The sequence below is a fragment of the Cervus canadensis genome, chromosome 3 (assembly GCF_019320065.1).
Source record: "Cervus canadensis isolate Bull #8, Minnesota chromosome 3, ASM1932006v1, whole genome shotgun sequence".
NCBI classification, from domain to species: Eukaryota; Metazoa; Chordata; class Mammalia; order Artiodactyla; family Cervidae; genus Cervus; species Cervus canadensis.
In genome coordinates this window covers 34,889,029-34,906,245 of record NC_057388.1, presented here as the reverse complement: position 1 = coordinate 34,906,245, position 17,217 = coordinate 34,889,029, and the positions used below count along the sequence as shown (strand labels likewise).

Below are 17,217 nucleotides of genomic sequence, written 5' to 3'. Positions count from 1 at the left end.
TCTGTTCACATTATTGTATTCACTATAAGACTAGAGGCTTCAAAAGGGCTAAAACTATGATTTGTTCATCACCTAGTAAAGTAGGCTCTGAGTGAGTATTTGTTGAACCAAAACACTAAATTTAGACACATAAACAGGGAGGAGAACAGAAGGTTGAAAAAGTATTCCCTGTGAGATGTTAGATAGCCTTTCCGGTTTTATAGCAAAGAGTGTATGTGAAGCATTTGCTGTCATGTGTGTGAGGAGGCCACTTGCCCACCCTTTGACACTTCAGGTCAAGGGCACGTGGACAGTTGTGTCACTGAACATAAAGATGCATGTTCCTACCTCAATGATAACCTGCTTTCACCATCACCCTACCCCCACATACCATAGTCTTAATACAATAACCAAAGTGATCTGTTTAAAATCAAATTGTGATCGTATCACAGCTCTGTTGAAAACTACCTCATGGCTTTCTTTTGAATTCAGAGCAAAAACCAAAGCCCTTTATAAGGATCTACAAATCCCTCATGAGCGGGCCCTTCATTGCACTTTTTTACTCAGTTTATTAGTTTCCTTGCTGCTGTTTCCCCTCCAGCCATGCTGCCCACTGCTCTAAGGTTCTCTGGATATATCACGGGCCCCCCTGATTAGGCAGGGCCTTTGCATGTGCTTTCCCAGTGTCAAGAAAGCTGTTATCCAACACTGTCATATGGCCTACAACCTCACCTCTTTCAAGTCATTTCCACGTGTCACCTGGTTGGTGAACTTCTTAGTATGGCCTTCTCAACCTTCCCTGCAAGTAACCTCTCTTGTACTTTTCTCCTTACCATCATCTGACAGATTAAATAGTGTTCTTATTTAGTCATATAATTATTATTACTATCTTTCTCTGTGCTCCAGAGTATACGTTCCATGAAAGAAGGACATAATAGGTGCTCATTAAATAAATTTCAAATAAATGAATAGTGCATTATTTTAGTTAAAAACAAAGAAATGAGGTAGAAAGTTCTGAGTTTTATATCTACACAGGTTCAAATGATACAGCACTTATTTTGATAGAGAATCTTTGATAGAGAATTTTTTATTCTTATTTTGATAGAGAATCTTTCTTCTACCAACTGGCATACAGTAAAATCCTGAAAAGGCAGTTTGACACTGGAAATGCACTGATGTATGCATTGTATCTCAGACAGTAAAGAATCTGCTTGCAATGCAGGAAACATGGGTTCGATCCATGGGTTGGGAAGATCCCCTGGAGAAGGGAATGATGACTTACTCCAGTATTCTTTCTTGGAGGATTCCATGGACAGAGGAGCCTGGTGGGCTATAGCCCACAAAGTCACAATAAAAGAGGTGCATTTATAGGGCATCCCTGGTATCTTACATAATAAAGAATCTGCCTGCAGATTCAATCTGGAGGTTACATCTCTGGGTCAGGAAGACCCCCTGGAGAAGGGAATGGCAGCCCATTCTGGTATTTGTTCCTGGAGAATTCCATGGACAGACCACAGGGTCACAAAGAGTCAGGCACTACTAAGGGAGTAACACTTTCACTTTCATGAACTGTATAAGAATGATTTCTGTGTCAGTGGGAACTGTTTAAATTATTGGCAGGTTCTCAGACATCTAAACATGAGAATAATACCTCTGCCACCAAAGCTACAGTGACATACTCCACTATTCATTGTTGGAAAAAAATATGCATTTTTTTCTCATTTGCCCCATGTTTATCCCAGAGCATGTGAAAATGCATTTAGAATTCTGATTTCAGAAGGTTGTATAATTTAGTAGAAAAAACTAACAGACCTGGATGTGAATCTACTTCACTAGCTGTGAATAACTAGGAAAGTGATTAAACATTCTGTGTCTCAATGATCTCATCTATAAACACATCTTTTAGAATAAATTGGTATATTTTATAAAATGCATATAGCAAACTCCTAGTTAGTTGGCTGATGAAGAAATGTGAAGCAGCTCAGCTTATGAGTCAGGAACACTTGAGCTCAAACCTTGGGCCTGTCGTTGATTCTGTTTATAAGCTCTACCTCTTTGAGTTTTAGTTTCTGCATTCGTAAGATGAGGATTATTATGCCTAAGGTACAGCTGTGAGATATGGGAATAAGGCGGCAAGGTACTGACGCCAGTCCCTATATGTAGTAGATAAACATGAAAAAAACCCTCATCTCTCAAGTCCCTTCTATGACGTTTTCTCCCACAAAATGTCATTATAATGGACACACACACCATAATTAACCAGTTCATCAAGTCAAGGGAAAATGCACCCTTATGAAGGACTTACAAATTAGGCTTTCCATAAACATTTCTGGAATTATAAAACATGTAGTTTACATGTCATATATGTTATTTAAGAAAGCAGGAAACTATAAAGTGTGTATTTGAAAGAAATGAAGTAATCCAGTTTGTAAACTAAATAACTGAACTGCTAGATTCTTTCTAAACATCTGGTTATGGAGCATTTCTACAGATTCATTTGATCAAAAATGTTATCCACCTGAATATGTGGTTTCTGGACCACTTAAGAGGGTTGAGAGTGGACTTACAAGCAGATTCCAGACTCAAAAATTTCAGTTCAGTAGAAGGACATGACAGTCAAAACTTTTACAAAGGCGATGGTCTGACTGCGGCTTGCATTATCAAGGATGAGCTTGGTTGGCCATTGCCAAGGATACTTTAAAAAGTATTCCCATATGAGGTAAGAACTGGACTAGGTGACCTTAAACATCCTTTACAATGGTCAAGATTTAATGATAAAGTTACCTTATATGTTTTATAGTAACTACAATAAATGAAAAAATGTTCAAACTCTAAACTCTAAAACAACTATAAATGGACTCTAAAAAACTCTGAAAGAATACACACAGAGAATCAGTTTGCTTTATGTACACAACATGCATACTTAGCTTTTGATGAAGTTAGCGACTGTGTGTTTTGTTTCAGATTATGAAAAAATCAATATATATCACTATATCTATAGAAACCAAGCACTATCTGACTATAATACAAATTACAATGCATTGTGAAAGTGAAAGTGTTAGTTACTCAGTCGTGTCTGACTCTTTGCAACCCCGTGGACTGTAGCCCACCAGGCTCCTCTGTCCATGGGATTCTCCAGGCAAGAGTAGTAGAGTGGGTAATATTCCCTTCTCCAGGGGATATTCCTGACCCAGGGATTAAACTTACGTTCTTCCACATTGCAGGCAGATTCTTTACTTTCTGAACCACCAGGGAAGCCCATAATGCATAGAGTAATCTCAAAATTTCAAATATTAGTAAATATATTAGGGAAACTTGAATTTAGTTGAAAATAGGGACAAAAATTTTGGGGAAAGAAGTACATTATATTAACAGTCTGAAAAAGAAACTTAAAATTGAACACTGCTGGGTACAGCATGTCAAAACAACTTGGTAAAGATTTCCAAATGAGGTAGATTATGGTGAGTTCGAAATTAGAAACAGAACATACTGAGTGAAGAAAACTACTGATGAAAGAATTACTTTCCTGTCTTCTGAAGTCATTCAACTGGAGGAACAATAGAATATTCCCAGACCCTCTCCTGCCAAGTGAGTTATGACAAAAGCCAGTTTTATCACAGATACATGGAATGGAAAACACTTTCAGTTCAGTTCAGTTCAGTTCAGTTCAGTCGCTTAGTCGTGTCCAACTCTTCGTGACCCCATGAATCACAGCACACCAGGCCTCCCTGTCCATCACCAACTCCCGGAATTTACTCAAACTCATGTCCATCGAGTCAGTGATGCCATCCAGCCATCTCATCCTCTGTCGTCCCCTTCTCCTCCTGCACCCAGTCCCTTCCAGCATCAGGGTCTTTTCCAATGAGTCAACTCTTCGCATCAGGTGGCCAAAGTACTGGAGTTTCAGCTTCAGCATCAGTCCTTCCAATGAACACCCAGGACTGATCTCCTTTAGGATGGACTGTTTGGATCTCCTTGCAGTCCAAGGGACTCTCAAGAGTCTTCTCCAACACCACAGTTCAAAAGCATCAATTCTTTGGTGCTCAGCTTTCTTCACAGTCCAACTCACATCCATACACGACCACTGGGAAAACCATAGCCTTGACTAGACAGACCTTTGTTGGCAAAGTAACGTTTCTGCTTTTTTTTTTTGTTTTGTTTCTGCTTTTTAATAGGCTATCGAGGTTGATCATAACATTCCTTCCAAGGAGTAAGCGTCTTTTAATTTCATGGCTGCAATCACCATCTGCAGTGACTTTGGAGCCCCCCAAAATAAAGTCTGACACTGTTTCCACTGTCTCCCCATCTATTTCCCATGAAGTGATGGGACCAGATGCCATGATCTTAGTTTTCTGAATGTTGAGCTTTAAGCCAACTTTTTCACTCTCCTCTTTCACTTTCATCAAGAGGCTTTTTAGTTCCTCTTCACTTCCTGCCATAAGGGTAGTGTCATCTGCATATCTGAGGTTATTGATATTTCTCCCGGCAATCTGATTCCAGCTTGTGCTTCCTCCAGCCCAGCGTTTCTCATGATGTACTCTGCATATAATTTAAATAAGCAGGGTGACAATATACAGCCTTGTCGTACTCCTTTTCCTATTTGGAACCAGTCTGTTGTTCCATGTCCAGTTCTAACTGTTGCTTCCTGACCTGCATATAGGTTTCCCAAGAGGCAGGTCAGGTGGTCTGGTATGGAAAACACTTTAGCACTACATTAATAATTTATTCCAGTGCAATACACTGTATCATTTTTGAAAACATGTTTATTCTCACGATGTCATGAAAAATTTAGGAGAATTCTCCTCTCCTGATTGCCTTTCTATGTTATCTCTAAGTAGCCTATGTTAAGTTGAAGCACCTTCTTCTCTAATAGCTAGCCCAGGAACCTAGGATTTACACATTTAGTCATTTCCAAGAATGTACTGCTGATTCTCAACAAAAAACATTTTTAAGTTTCACAACAGGCTACAGGGGAAAGAGGCAAAAAAATGTCTTTGTGCTCTACACATAGAATCAGTCATTTAGACGTCCAATGACAAATGTTTGGTGTTCACTATCAAATGAGGTGGAAACTTCTGGATTCACTATCTGCTGAGTACCTATCAGCTGTCCTCTGTGTCCTAAGGCAGGTCTCTAAAATTTCTTAACCCAATTTAACTTGTAATATATTTACTAAGGACCATTTCTTCAATATTCACCAAGATCTATCTCCCTTTATTTTTTTTTTTCCATTTATTTTTATTAGTTGGAGGCTATTACTTTACAATATTGTAGTGGTTTTTGTCATACATTGACATGAATCAGCCATGGATTTACATGTATTCCCCATCCCGATCCCCCCTCCCACCTCCCTCTCCCTTTAATATAACCAAATTTTCTTCTATTTTCTGCTTTGTACCATTTTTGTTGTTGTTAAAATTGAGTTCAAAGCCCACATCAACATAAACAATGTTTATCTGTCTTCCCTAACATTTATCTGCTTCACACCCTAGCTAGACCTCTCCTACATACAGCCAGCAACCTAGACCTACATTCATCTGTCCAGTGACTGCCTCCAGACTGTTCTGTATGTGTGCTTTAAATGCTACCTATTCTTCCATTACAAACAGCTGAGAAAAGAAGAAAAATGAAAGGCAAAGGAGAAAAGGAAAGACATATCCATCTGAATACAGAGTTCCAAAGAATAGCAGAGAGATAAGAAAGCCTTTCTAAGTTATCAATGCAAAGAAATAGAGGAAAACAATAGAATGGGAAAGACTAGAAATCTCTTCAAGAAAATTAGAGACACCAAGGGAACATTTCATGCAAAGATGGGCACAATAAAGGACAGAAATGGTATGGACCTAACAGAAGATATTAAGAAGAGGTGGCAAGAATACACAGAAGAACTACACAAAAAAGATCTTAATGACCCAGATAACCACGAGGGTGAGATCAGTCACCTAGAGCCAGATATCCTGGAGTGTGAAGTCAAGTGGGTCTTAGGAAGCATCACCATGAAAGAAGCTAGTGGAGGTGATGGAATTCTGAAACAGCTGAGCTATTTCTGAAATAGCTGAGCTATTTCAAATCCTAAAAGATGATGCTGTGAAAGTGCTTCATTCAATATGCCAGAAAATTTGGAAAACTCAGCAGTGGCCAAAGGACTGGAAAAGGTCAGTTTTCATTCCAATCCCAAAGAAAGGCAATGCCAAAAAAATGTTCAAACTACGGCACAATTGCACTCATCTCACATGTTAGCAAAGTAATGCTTAAAATTCTCCAAGCCAGGCTTTAACAATACATGAACTGAGAATTTCTAGATGTTCAAGCTGGATTTAGAAAAGGCAGAGCTGACATTCACTGTATCATCGAAAAAGCAAAAGAATTCCAGAAATACATCTATTTCTGTTTCGTTGACTATGCTAAAGCCTTTGGCTGTGTGGATCACAACAAACTCTGGAAAATTCTTCAAGAGATGGGAATAACAGACCACCTGACCTGCCTCTTGAGAAATCTATATGCAAGTCAAGAAGCAGCAGTTAGAACCGGACATGGAACAACAGACTGGTTCAAATTTGGGAAAGGAGTACATCAAGGCTGTATAGTGTCACCCTGCTTATTTAACTATATGCACAGTATATCATGCAAAATGGTGGGCTGGATGAAGCACAAGCTAGAATCAAGATTGCTGGGAGAAATACCAATAACCTCAGATATGCAGATGACATCACCCTTATGGCAGAAAACAAAGAGGAACTAAAGAGCCTCTTGATGAATGTGAAAGAGGAGAGTGAAAAAGCTGGTTTAAACTCAACATTCAGAAACTAAGATCATGGCATCCAGTCCAATCACTTCATGACAAATAGATTCGGAAACAGTGGAAACAGTGACAGATTTTATTTTCTTGGGCTCCAAAATCACTGCAGATGGTGACTGCAGCCATGAAATTAAAAGACGCTTGCTCCTTCAAAGAAAAGCTTTGACAAACCTAGACAGAATATTAAAAAGCAGAAACATTATTTTGCCAAAAAAGGTCCAACTAGTCAAAGCTATGGTTTTTCCATTAGTCATGTATGGATGTAAGAGAAGGCTGAGTGCCAAAGAACTGATGCTTTTGAAGGGACTCTTGAGAGTCCCTTGGACAGTAAGGAGATCAGTCAATCCTAATGGAAATCAATCCTGAATATTCACTGAAAGGACTGACGCTATAGCTGAAACGCCAATACCTTGGCCACCTGATGCCAAGATCCGTCTCATTAGAAAAGACCCTGTTGCTGGGAAAGACTGAAGGCAGAAGGAGAACGGGACAACAGAGGATGAGATGGTCAGATGGCATTACCGACTCAATGGACATGAGTTTGAGCAAGCCCCAGGATATGGTGAGGGACAGGGAGGCCCGCCATGCTGCAGTCCATGGGGTCACAAAGAGCTGGACATGACTGAGCAACTGAACAATTCTTCCATCTATAAAAGCAGTCCAATTCATTTATTTCTCAATATCTAGATACCTATAATAAATATAATTTCCACTACCAAACCTGCTTAGAAGGACAAAAGAATTTACATCTTTTTTGTTGCTGTTCCCAGTAGACAACATTGGAACCTCACAGTAGATGTCTCATGTGTGACTTAATAACTATATCAACTGCTTTAATGTTGCTGCTGTTGTCTTCATTCTCTTATCCATATGTCTAAGATATATGTAATAATGGTATTTATATTTGCTATTTTTCTAAAGCACTTCCTTGGGCAATACAATTTGAGACATCATTTTGACAGAACGACACTAAAATCATGACACAACGAGCATTTCCTCAGTAAAAAATCAAAGTCTAGGTTCCAAATGTTATATATACATATATACAACATTTGTTTTTATATGTATATAAATACAGATGTATATAAAAATCTACATGTATATGTGTTTTAGAACCTTTATATACATACATATGGGCTTCCCAGGTGGCACTAGTAGTAAAGAACCCACCTGCCAATGCAGATAGACGTAAGGGAAATGGGTTCGATCCCTGGGTCGGGAAGATCCCCTGGAGGAGGAAATGGCAACCCACTCCAGTATTCTTGCTTGGAGAATCCCCATGGACAGAGCAGCCTAGTAGGCTACAGTCCATAGGGTTGCGAAGAGTCAGACATGATTGAACAACTTAGCATACACACACATACACACACATATTTATACACCTATACTGATACACATATATATTTATATGAATCTAAATCACACATAATAAAAAAGCAGGTACCATACAATAGACTTTAATTTTAAGTACTCAAATAAATCATAATCTATTTACTAATCATGCACTATATGCCAGTCACTATTGTGTGAATGTGCAGTTATGAATTACCTCCTCTTTTCTTGCATCACGTCCTTTCTGTACAAACCAGATAACTTTTGCTTGTAAAGATCGTGGGGTGCATTCCAGCAAAGTACTGTTATTCTCTATGCCATAGGCCAATCTCTCTTCAGTTTTATCCAAAGCATCCCCTGTAACATAAATGTGAACATCAGCCTTGAGAATTTCATTTTACTGGTAAATAGTATTTTTAAATGACTCCTTATTCAGATCCCTATAGCAAAGTGAATAGGTTTTATTGCTTACTGCTAATATCTATACAAGGTCATATACATGAGTTATATAGAAAGAGTGGCATACTAAAATCTAGACAACAAAAAGGCACAGCAGACTATGGAGGGAGAAAGAAGTAACTAGGAGTTTGATTACAAAAGATGGGTCAGAACATTCAGAAGGTATGTCAGTGTTAAATTACTAGGAAATCAGTGACAACATCCACTGATAAAGTAGGCAAGAGAAGGTGAGCACCAAAAATCAAACACGTATAGGACTCAAACTCTTGTCTATACATAGAAGCAGAAAGCAGAAATCGAGGAGATGTGGCTCTATATAAACACAAGTGTGAGTGGTATTTTGACATAGGATTGCACTTATCCAGATACTGCGGGAAGAAAAACATGTGAAACTGAACCAAAGATTTTGTGAACCAGAGCTACTTGATTGTAATCTGCATTTTGGCCGATAAAGGCTCTCTTTGAACCTGAAACCCAAAATGCGTACAGTCAAGTATACCTAACTGCAGTGGAGAATCAAAGCAAGTGGATTTATTTTTAGTTGTTTTAACCAAGATCACATTCAATACTAGATTCCAGGCTTTTTTCCTATGTCTGAGTCCTTCACGCTTTCAAAACAGATCCCTGAGTTTCTCTAAAATTAGAATCCCACCTTTCTCTAGCCAATATTCTCAGAGGCTTACATTTTGCACCAAATCCCCAGCCAGACTGGGGATTAGCAAAGTGATCCTGGGCCACAATCTCTGGACCTGTGTATAAGCAGCCCTGGTCTCTCAATCATCAGGAGCCCAGTCTGCTCACCAACTACCATCACAGTGTGAAGAGACAGGTCAGTGGTTTTCTGTCTTGTTTGACTTCCTTACATTTGCCTAAAGCTGACATTTTCTTTGTCTTTACACATTGGGCCACCCACTACCTTTTGTCAGAAATGCATGTCTGGACCACCAACCCCACTTCTGGGCTTACTCTATTCTAGTGAAAGAGTCAAAGTACTTCACTTTCTTCTATCCAAAGCTCACTAGGTAACCTGATTCAAGTTAGATCACTCTTGATTAAATTAAGTTATAAAAACACAGTGAAGATATTCCCAGGGTTGAGCTGGTGAGATAAATCCTGCAAATTACTATGGCATCTGCCACCTAAAGCATACAACATTTCTGTTCTAAGTGTCCCCTTTTTGGGGTCTAACAATAATGCTTGCCGGCTACATAAACATTTTTCAAACTAAGAGAGTGTATAATCCATAAAATTGTAAATATACAGAATACTCTCAGGAACGTTGTTTTAGTATATATCAATCACAAATAAAACAAGGACCCTTTGAAAGAGGTTTGCATTTTATCTTCAATGCCCACACTAAATACCCACGGCAATTGATTTTCTATGGATTACCGACAAACTGCTGCCCAAGGCACTGCTGAGCTGCATTCCCATGCCGAACATCTTGTCTGCGGAACCGTCTGAAAGAAAGTAAGTGCATTTAGGAGATGTTCAGATTTCAATTTTCCAGACTTTAAAATATTGCCAACCTCATTAAAGTTTGAAGTAGTATTCTGCTACTGAAAAAATTGATCAGTCATACAAAACAAGGATAAAATCCAAGTTTCATAGTTTTCCATGTTTCCACTGAATATTATTCAATGGAAAAGATCTATAAAACTGTTTTTTAAATGGTCTCATGAGTTTGAATTATGGATCCTGAAACAATAATCTAAAAAAGTTCTCTTTACATTTCATTAGGAATTTAGTTCAATAGGGAAGTCTTCTGGTTTTAAATGAGTATCTTGGGTGGTAAAGGCTATGTGCAGATAAAGACAGTCAGACTTGAGGAAGATTACCTATTTGAGTAAAAAATGGATACAATTCCCATATATATTTAAGTGCATTATGTAAAGCTATTTGGATCCAAATATTTTGTTCTACAGCAATCATGATCAATGTGATTGTTAATAAACTGATAATATACTCAATTTATTCTTTTATTCAGTTATAATATTTAAAAAGTATATGCCTCTATTAAATGTGATGGTGCATTACATATTTAACAGAATGTCTTACATAATAGTGGTCCTCAAGAAATACTGTATTTTTCCTTAATTTGCCTCTAACAGGTAAATATACTTCCAGTATATTTTCATATTTTCTGGTTGATTAGACATATGATTGACAAATAATAATAGTCTTTATCCATGGAGAAAGAATTCCATAATATATGTTGTTCTTGTTGCTATTTAGTTGCTAAGTCGTGTCCAGCTCTTTGCAACCCCATGGACTGTAGCCATACAGGCTCCTCTGTCTGGGATTTCCCAGGCAAGAATACGGAAGTATTCATTTCCTTCTTCAGGGGATCTTCCCAACCCAGGGAACATGTCTTCTACACATTGTCAGGCAGATTCTTTACCAATGAACCACCAAGGAAGTCCTCTAGAATATATACCATGTTTCCAAATTGTAGGCATCATTCTTAGGAATTAATAATGGAATTTATCCTTATTAGTACTGGAATGCTAAAATTAAGGTCTTCAGCATATTAACTCAAGTTTGAGATGGAAACAGAAATATTACATAAGGGTAGAAAATACCACTTGCTTCTCTAATCATGGCATTTCTTCAACACTGAGGGGAAACCAGAAGGCAGAACAGAACTTTTATCCCAGAGGGAGATGGTGAAACTTCCCAAGTGACAAAGAGACGCTTTTACCATATGCAATGGTCAAATTTGGAAAAGGGGACCAGGTTCAAACTGCAATGTCACCACTCAAATTCTGCACGATCTTATACACATCCCTGGTCTCTCCTGTTCGGCACAACCTCTTTTGTAAAGGAAGCTGGGCTAACTGACACTTAATTTCCAGTCTTTTTTTTTTTTTTTTCATTCTAGGTTTTCCTCATGGCCACCAAACAGCGATATTGGAATGTTATCAAGAATGGAGGGCTTTCTCATAAATGAGTTCAGAACTTAGTTAAGAACTCAATACTTAATCTTTTGAGTGTTTCCTTATATTGAATGCTAGGACAGATGAATATTTCCAGTCAATTTTTAGGGTTGTGGTCTGTGTGCAAAAGCAATTTTTAAAGTCTATTTAAAAGAATCAGACTGTTGATCAGAAAACCTTACTCAAAGACCTGAGATTTTATGAAGTTAAGATTAAAACTGCCATATGAATCATTCTATAGAGCTAAACCGAAAATAGAAATGGACAAAAGAGGAGCAAAATTTAAAGGTTTTATGCTCCTATACTGTTTTATGCTAGTGTGTACTTCTATTATGTAACTGATAGAAGCTCTGGATGACAATCAAACGGTTGTTGTTAATTCCTCAGTTCACTGAATGTTGCTTTGATATTGCGAATCTCAGGTCTGCTGAGCAATAGTGCATAATGAATCAGGAATAAATTAATGAAGTGGGAAATAGTTTACACATTGCAGAAAGGATATTGTATCACATTTATTATGCAAGTAATGTGAGGAAAAAAGGAATTACAACCAGCTAATTCTAGGTAAGCATTGTGGGTAAGTGTGCAAAAATTTTGTATAAAATCATTGGAAATATGCATTTAAAAATATAGATATCACATTCTCCAACAAGACTTCAGTTCATTTTATACTATCCTAGTATAGCTGTCCTTTATTTCAGCATTAAAAAAAGAAGGTATTAGGATCAGGAATATTAGAAAGGCTAAGCTCTCAAAGTCGCGTATTTTTCTTATATCTCTTACCTCTTGGAAACTTTTCAAGAGAATGCTGGAAACAAGACAAAATACAAGAGCAAGGGGGAAGAAAAAGACCTAGCTCTATAAATTATAGTGTACTTTGGAAGACTACTTTAAACAAGTGGTTTGGAGTGTGAACTGATGTTTTTCCTCTGTTGACTCATTTTCACTCTGTGAACAGAAGTGTACTTATTTTAATGACCAGTTTTCAATTTCTACTGCTAGTCAGGTCTGAAGCAAAAACGATCTACTATAAAAGCAAACTTTATGTGCTGGAACTTATCCAAAATGTTCTCCTCCAGGGGTGGGTGATGGTTTCAAAGAATCTGACACTAATGAAAGATCTGCATTTCATGTCATTGAACTGAACTAATTCATTCATGAGCATGGCTCCTGATTCTACCATCTCACTACTTCCTGTCTATGATTTTGCCCATTCATTTAACTTCCCTAAAGAACTCTTTTGTCCATCCTATAAAACACCATAAAATAAACCTATGAATATACACTTTTACAAGAGGCACCATATACCAGGAAATACTTAGCTATGGAAACTTCTCAGTTAAATTCATCATAAATGCTGCATGCCTAATAAAAAGCTTGTTATTAAGTAGGTGATGCAAGGCTTATAAATATTTTTGTTGCTGCTAAAAGCATTAGGATGATTAATGTTATTATTTTTGGTATAATTACCTTTCTGCCCTTAGATTCTACTACATCAAATCTAACCTATTGAACTACATGGTTTTCTCAGAGCATTTTTCTGTGCCTCTGTAGAAAAAATTAATTCTCTTTAACTGGAATCTCCTTATATCCTTGCCTTCAAGATTGAACTCAAATGTTGAATTATTCTGAGAATCAAATAATGTGTTATGTATATTGCAATTAGTCTGGTGCCTTATACATAGTAAGTGCTCAGTGGTGAGCTATCATCCTTATTTACAATTCTATTCTTCACTTCCGGTTCTGTTTTCCTATGCACAGGGAACTGGGATTGTTTCCTCCTACCCCTCAAACATAGTACAAAAATAGACTGAATGAGTGAATAAAGCATAAAATAATATTTTCAATTAGTAACACAGCTGTATTCTTCAATAATTGATTTTCAATATCAATAAACATGGGGTAGAAAATCAACTGACTCACTCAATTCTTCAATACAGTTGATACACTATTTAGTTCATAAATGTCCTCTCAAAGCATCTTTTTACTATCTCCTTAATATATCCTTTATTTATTCATTGGAATGTTAATTTAGGTAAGGTCAAATTAATAAAAGTTTGAATTAGTGACTAATTTTTTCAAATGAGATTCTAGTATTCATGTGAATTTATAAAAATAACAATTATATTAAATTGGATTAAATTAGATTTTGAAAAAAGGTATAAAGGTAGCCTAAAGTGAAAGAGCAATAGTAAATGAAATTAATAAAAGTTGCTTTCAGCAGGGAAACTGTATATGGTTCTATATCTTTGCTTTATATTATCTTTAGCCACTTTATTAAGAGAAGAAGATAATTGCTTATTCTATAATAAAAATAGTTTCCTTTATTTTTTCCCCAAAGAATGCATAATTTCTTTTTTTTTTTTTTTTTTTAATTTTTTTATTAGTTGGAGGCTAATTGCTTCACAACATTTCAGTGGGTTTTGTCATACATTGATATGAATCAGCCATAGATTTACACGTATTCCCCATCCCGATCCCCCCTCCCACCTCCCTCTCCACCCAATTCCTCTGGGTCTTCCCAGTACACCAGGCCCGAGCACTTGTCTCATGCATCCCACCTGGGCTGGTGATCTGTTTCACCATAGATAGTATACATGCTGTTCTTTTGAAACATCCCACCCTCACCTTCTCCCACAGAGTTCAAAAGTCTGTTCTGTATTTCTGTGTCTCTTTTTCTGTTTTGCATATAGGGTTATCGTTACCATCTTTCTAAATTCCATATATATGTGTTAGTATGCTGTAATGTTCTTTATCTTTCTGGCTTACTTCACTCTGTATAAGGGGCTCCAGTTTCATCCATCTCATTAGGACTGGGTCAAATGAATTCTTTTTGACGGCTGAGTAAAATTCCATGGTGTATATGTACCACAGCTTCCTTATCCATTCATCTGCTGATGGGCATCTAGGTTGCTTCCATGTCCTGGCTATTATAAACAGTGCTGCGATGAACATTGGGGTGCATGTGTCTCTTTCAGATCTGGTTTCCTCAGTGTGTATGCCCAGAAGTGGGATTGCTGGGTCATATGGCAGTTCTATTTCCAGTTTTTTAAGGAATCTCCACACTGTTTTCCATAGTGGCTGTACTAGTTTGCAAAGAATGCATAATTTCTTATGACTTGAGGTAAGAAAGATTCTTATTCTTCAAAATACTTTCTGTACTGTAAGATCTGTTCAAAGAATTCTAGGATTTACCTTCTCTAACTAGTGGCAATGACCCCACTGAACTGTAGATATTAGAGTTTTGAGGTCTTTAAGTACCTTTCATTTGTGTTGAATTAAATCACACATTTCATTAATTACACAGGTCATGTATTTGCCTAGGAGTTAAAATATTCACTTTCAAAATGAAATAAATGAAAACCAGCTGGTCAGGAGAACATGGGGCAAATGCAGGATGTATTTCAGAATTTATTTATTTTCCTTTTAAGTCTCTGAATTCCTCATGTGTGGGTTTACTTGCTATTTCCACATTTTAAGTTTATCTAAACTGGTTTCACGTCTTTGCAGCAAAAGTTTCAGGAGGGAAAAGCGTTGACTCAAACACGGAGGAAAAATAAAACCCCTGAAAGCAAGTTCAGCCTGTCTCTACACAATAGTCAATGGAAGTTATTTTTCAGAAAAAGTGAAGTTTTCAAAGTTTATATTAAGAACAAATTAAGACTATGATGATTAGGAGTTTGGGATTAACATATACACACCACTATATATAAAATAATCAACAAAGACCTACTCTATAGCACAGGGAATTCTACTCAATACTCTGTAATAGCCTCTATGGGAAAAGAATCTGAAAAAGAAGGGATGTATCTATGGATACCTGAATCAAGCTGCTGTATACCTAAAACAAACACAACATTGTTAAATCACCTACACCTCAATATAAAAACAAAAAACCAAGTTACTTTAGAATAAATGGAAAATCACTTAAAAAAAAAAAAAAACAGGTTGTTTTCACGGAATGGGTACAGAAAGTGACAAAAAAGAATAGTATTAGTTGTTTTCTAAATAAGGGAAAGGTTCCAGGGAAGAACGGTCTCACCGTTTGGCATGCGTGCCTGTCGGGTAATACCGAGAGCAGGAGATGCCGTCCCAGGCGCAGTAAGGGTCCCGAGCCAGGCAGCAGTCGGCACAGGCGCTTCCGTACATGTCACACTGGTGGAACCGGACTTGGGCCACAGCAGAAGCAGATCCAATATAGAGCTGTTGCTATAGACATCAAGGAAGAGAGAGGTCAGCAGCAGAAACGGACAGACTCTGAGTTCTTACACTTACATTTTCACATTCCTATGTAATCATTTCTGGGAATATTCATTTAAATAACTACAGTTACTCAGGACTGATGATGGAACACTAACGCTTTGGTTTTCTCCAAGATCTGAAATACTTTTACAGACTTGTCTGCCTGAAGGACAAAAGTGCTAGAGTGAGGCTGACAAAAATCTTAAGTTGACTATACTTTCATTCATTATCAAAGTATCATTCATTATCAAAGTATCATTTGTCACCTAACATTGTAGATCTTTTTAAAAAAGTCTACTTTTAGGACTTTCCAAAAAAAAAAGGACTGTCCAATAGGAGAGTGAAAAAGTAAATGGTCTTTTTTTTTGCATTTTTAATGGATACAATTGACATATAACATTATATTAGTCTTAGCTGTACAACATAATTGTTTGATACTTGTATATATTGTGAAATGGTCACAATCATTCTAGTTAACCTCCCTCATCTCACACTACACATATATAAATATTTTTTTGTGATGAAAACTTTCAAAAAGATCTATCCTCTAAGACCGTTGTGAGAATGGGAGATAATGTGTGTGTCCCTCATGAAACAGAGGCACTGAATAAATTTCTGAAGGAGTAACATATGAGTGTCATGTGGGTCTGGAATAGATTCTTTTTTTTTTTTTCCCCTTTATTTATTTATTTATTCAGTGGGTTTTGTCATACATTGATATGAATCAGCCATAGATTTACACGTATTCCCCATCCTGATCCCCCCTCCCACCTCCCTCTCCACCCAATTCCTCTGGGTCTTCCCAGTACACCAGGCCCGAGCACTTGTCTCATGCATCCCACCTGGGCTGGTGATCTGTTTCACCATAGATAATATACATGCTGTTCTCTCAAAACATCCCACCCTCGCCTTCTCCCACAGAGTCCAAAAGTCTGTTCTGTACATCTGTGTCTCTTTTTTCTGTTTTGCATATAGGGTTATCATTACCATCTTTCTAAATTCCATATATATGTGTTAGTATGCTGTAATGTTCTTCATCTTTCTGGCTTACTTCACTCTGTATAATGGGCTCCAGTTTCATCCATCTCATTAGAACTGGTTCAAATGAATTCTTTTTAACGGCTGAGTAATATTCCATGGTGTATATGTACCACAGCTTCCTTATCCATTCATCTGCTGATGGGCATCTAGGTTGCTTCCATGTCCTGGTTATTATAAACAGTGCTGCGATGAACATTGGGGTGCACGTGTCTCTTTCAGATCTGGTTTCCTCAGTGTGTATGCCCTGAAGTGGGATTGCTGGGTCATATGGCAGTTCTATTTCCAGTTTTTTAAGAAATCTCCACACTGTTCTCCATAGTGGCTGTACTAGTTTGCATTCCCACCAACAGTGTAAGAGGGTTCCCTTTTCTCCACACGCTCTCCAGCATTTATTGCTTGTAGACTTTTGGATAGCAGCCATCCTGACTG

General features: G+C 37.5%; 1 protein-coding gene across 1 annotated transcript in view; it reads right to left on the bottom strand.

The window, feature by feature from the left end:
• The window catches only part of SEMA3E (semaphorin 3E), a 275,960-nt gene that overhangs the window by 17,441 nt on the left and 241,302 nt on the right, over nt 1-17,217 (bottom strand). The window contains exons 14-16 of the mRNA XM_043462903.1: nt 15,548-15,714; nt 9,962-10,029; nt 8,328-8,467 (exon numbers count right to left, since the gene is read on the bottom strand). Of these exons, the coding sequence (XP_043318838.1) occupies nt 8,328-8,467; nt 9,962-10,029; nt 15,548-15,714 (375 nt within the window). The remainder of the gene's footprint in view (nt 1-8,327; nt 8,468-9,961; nt 10,030-15,547; nt 15,715-17,217) is intronic.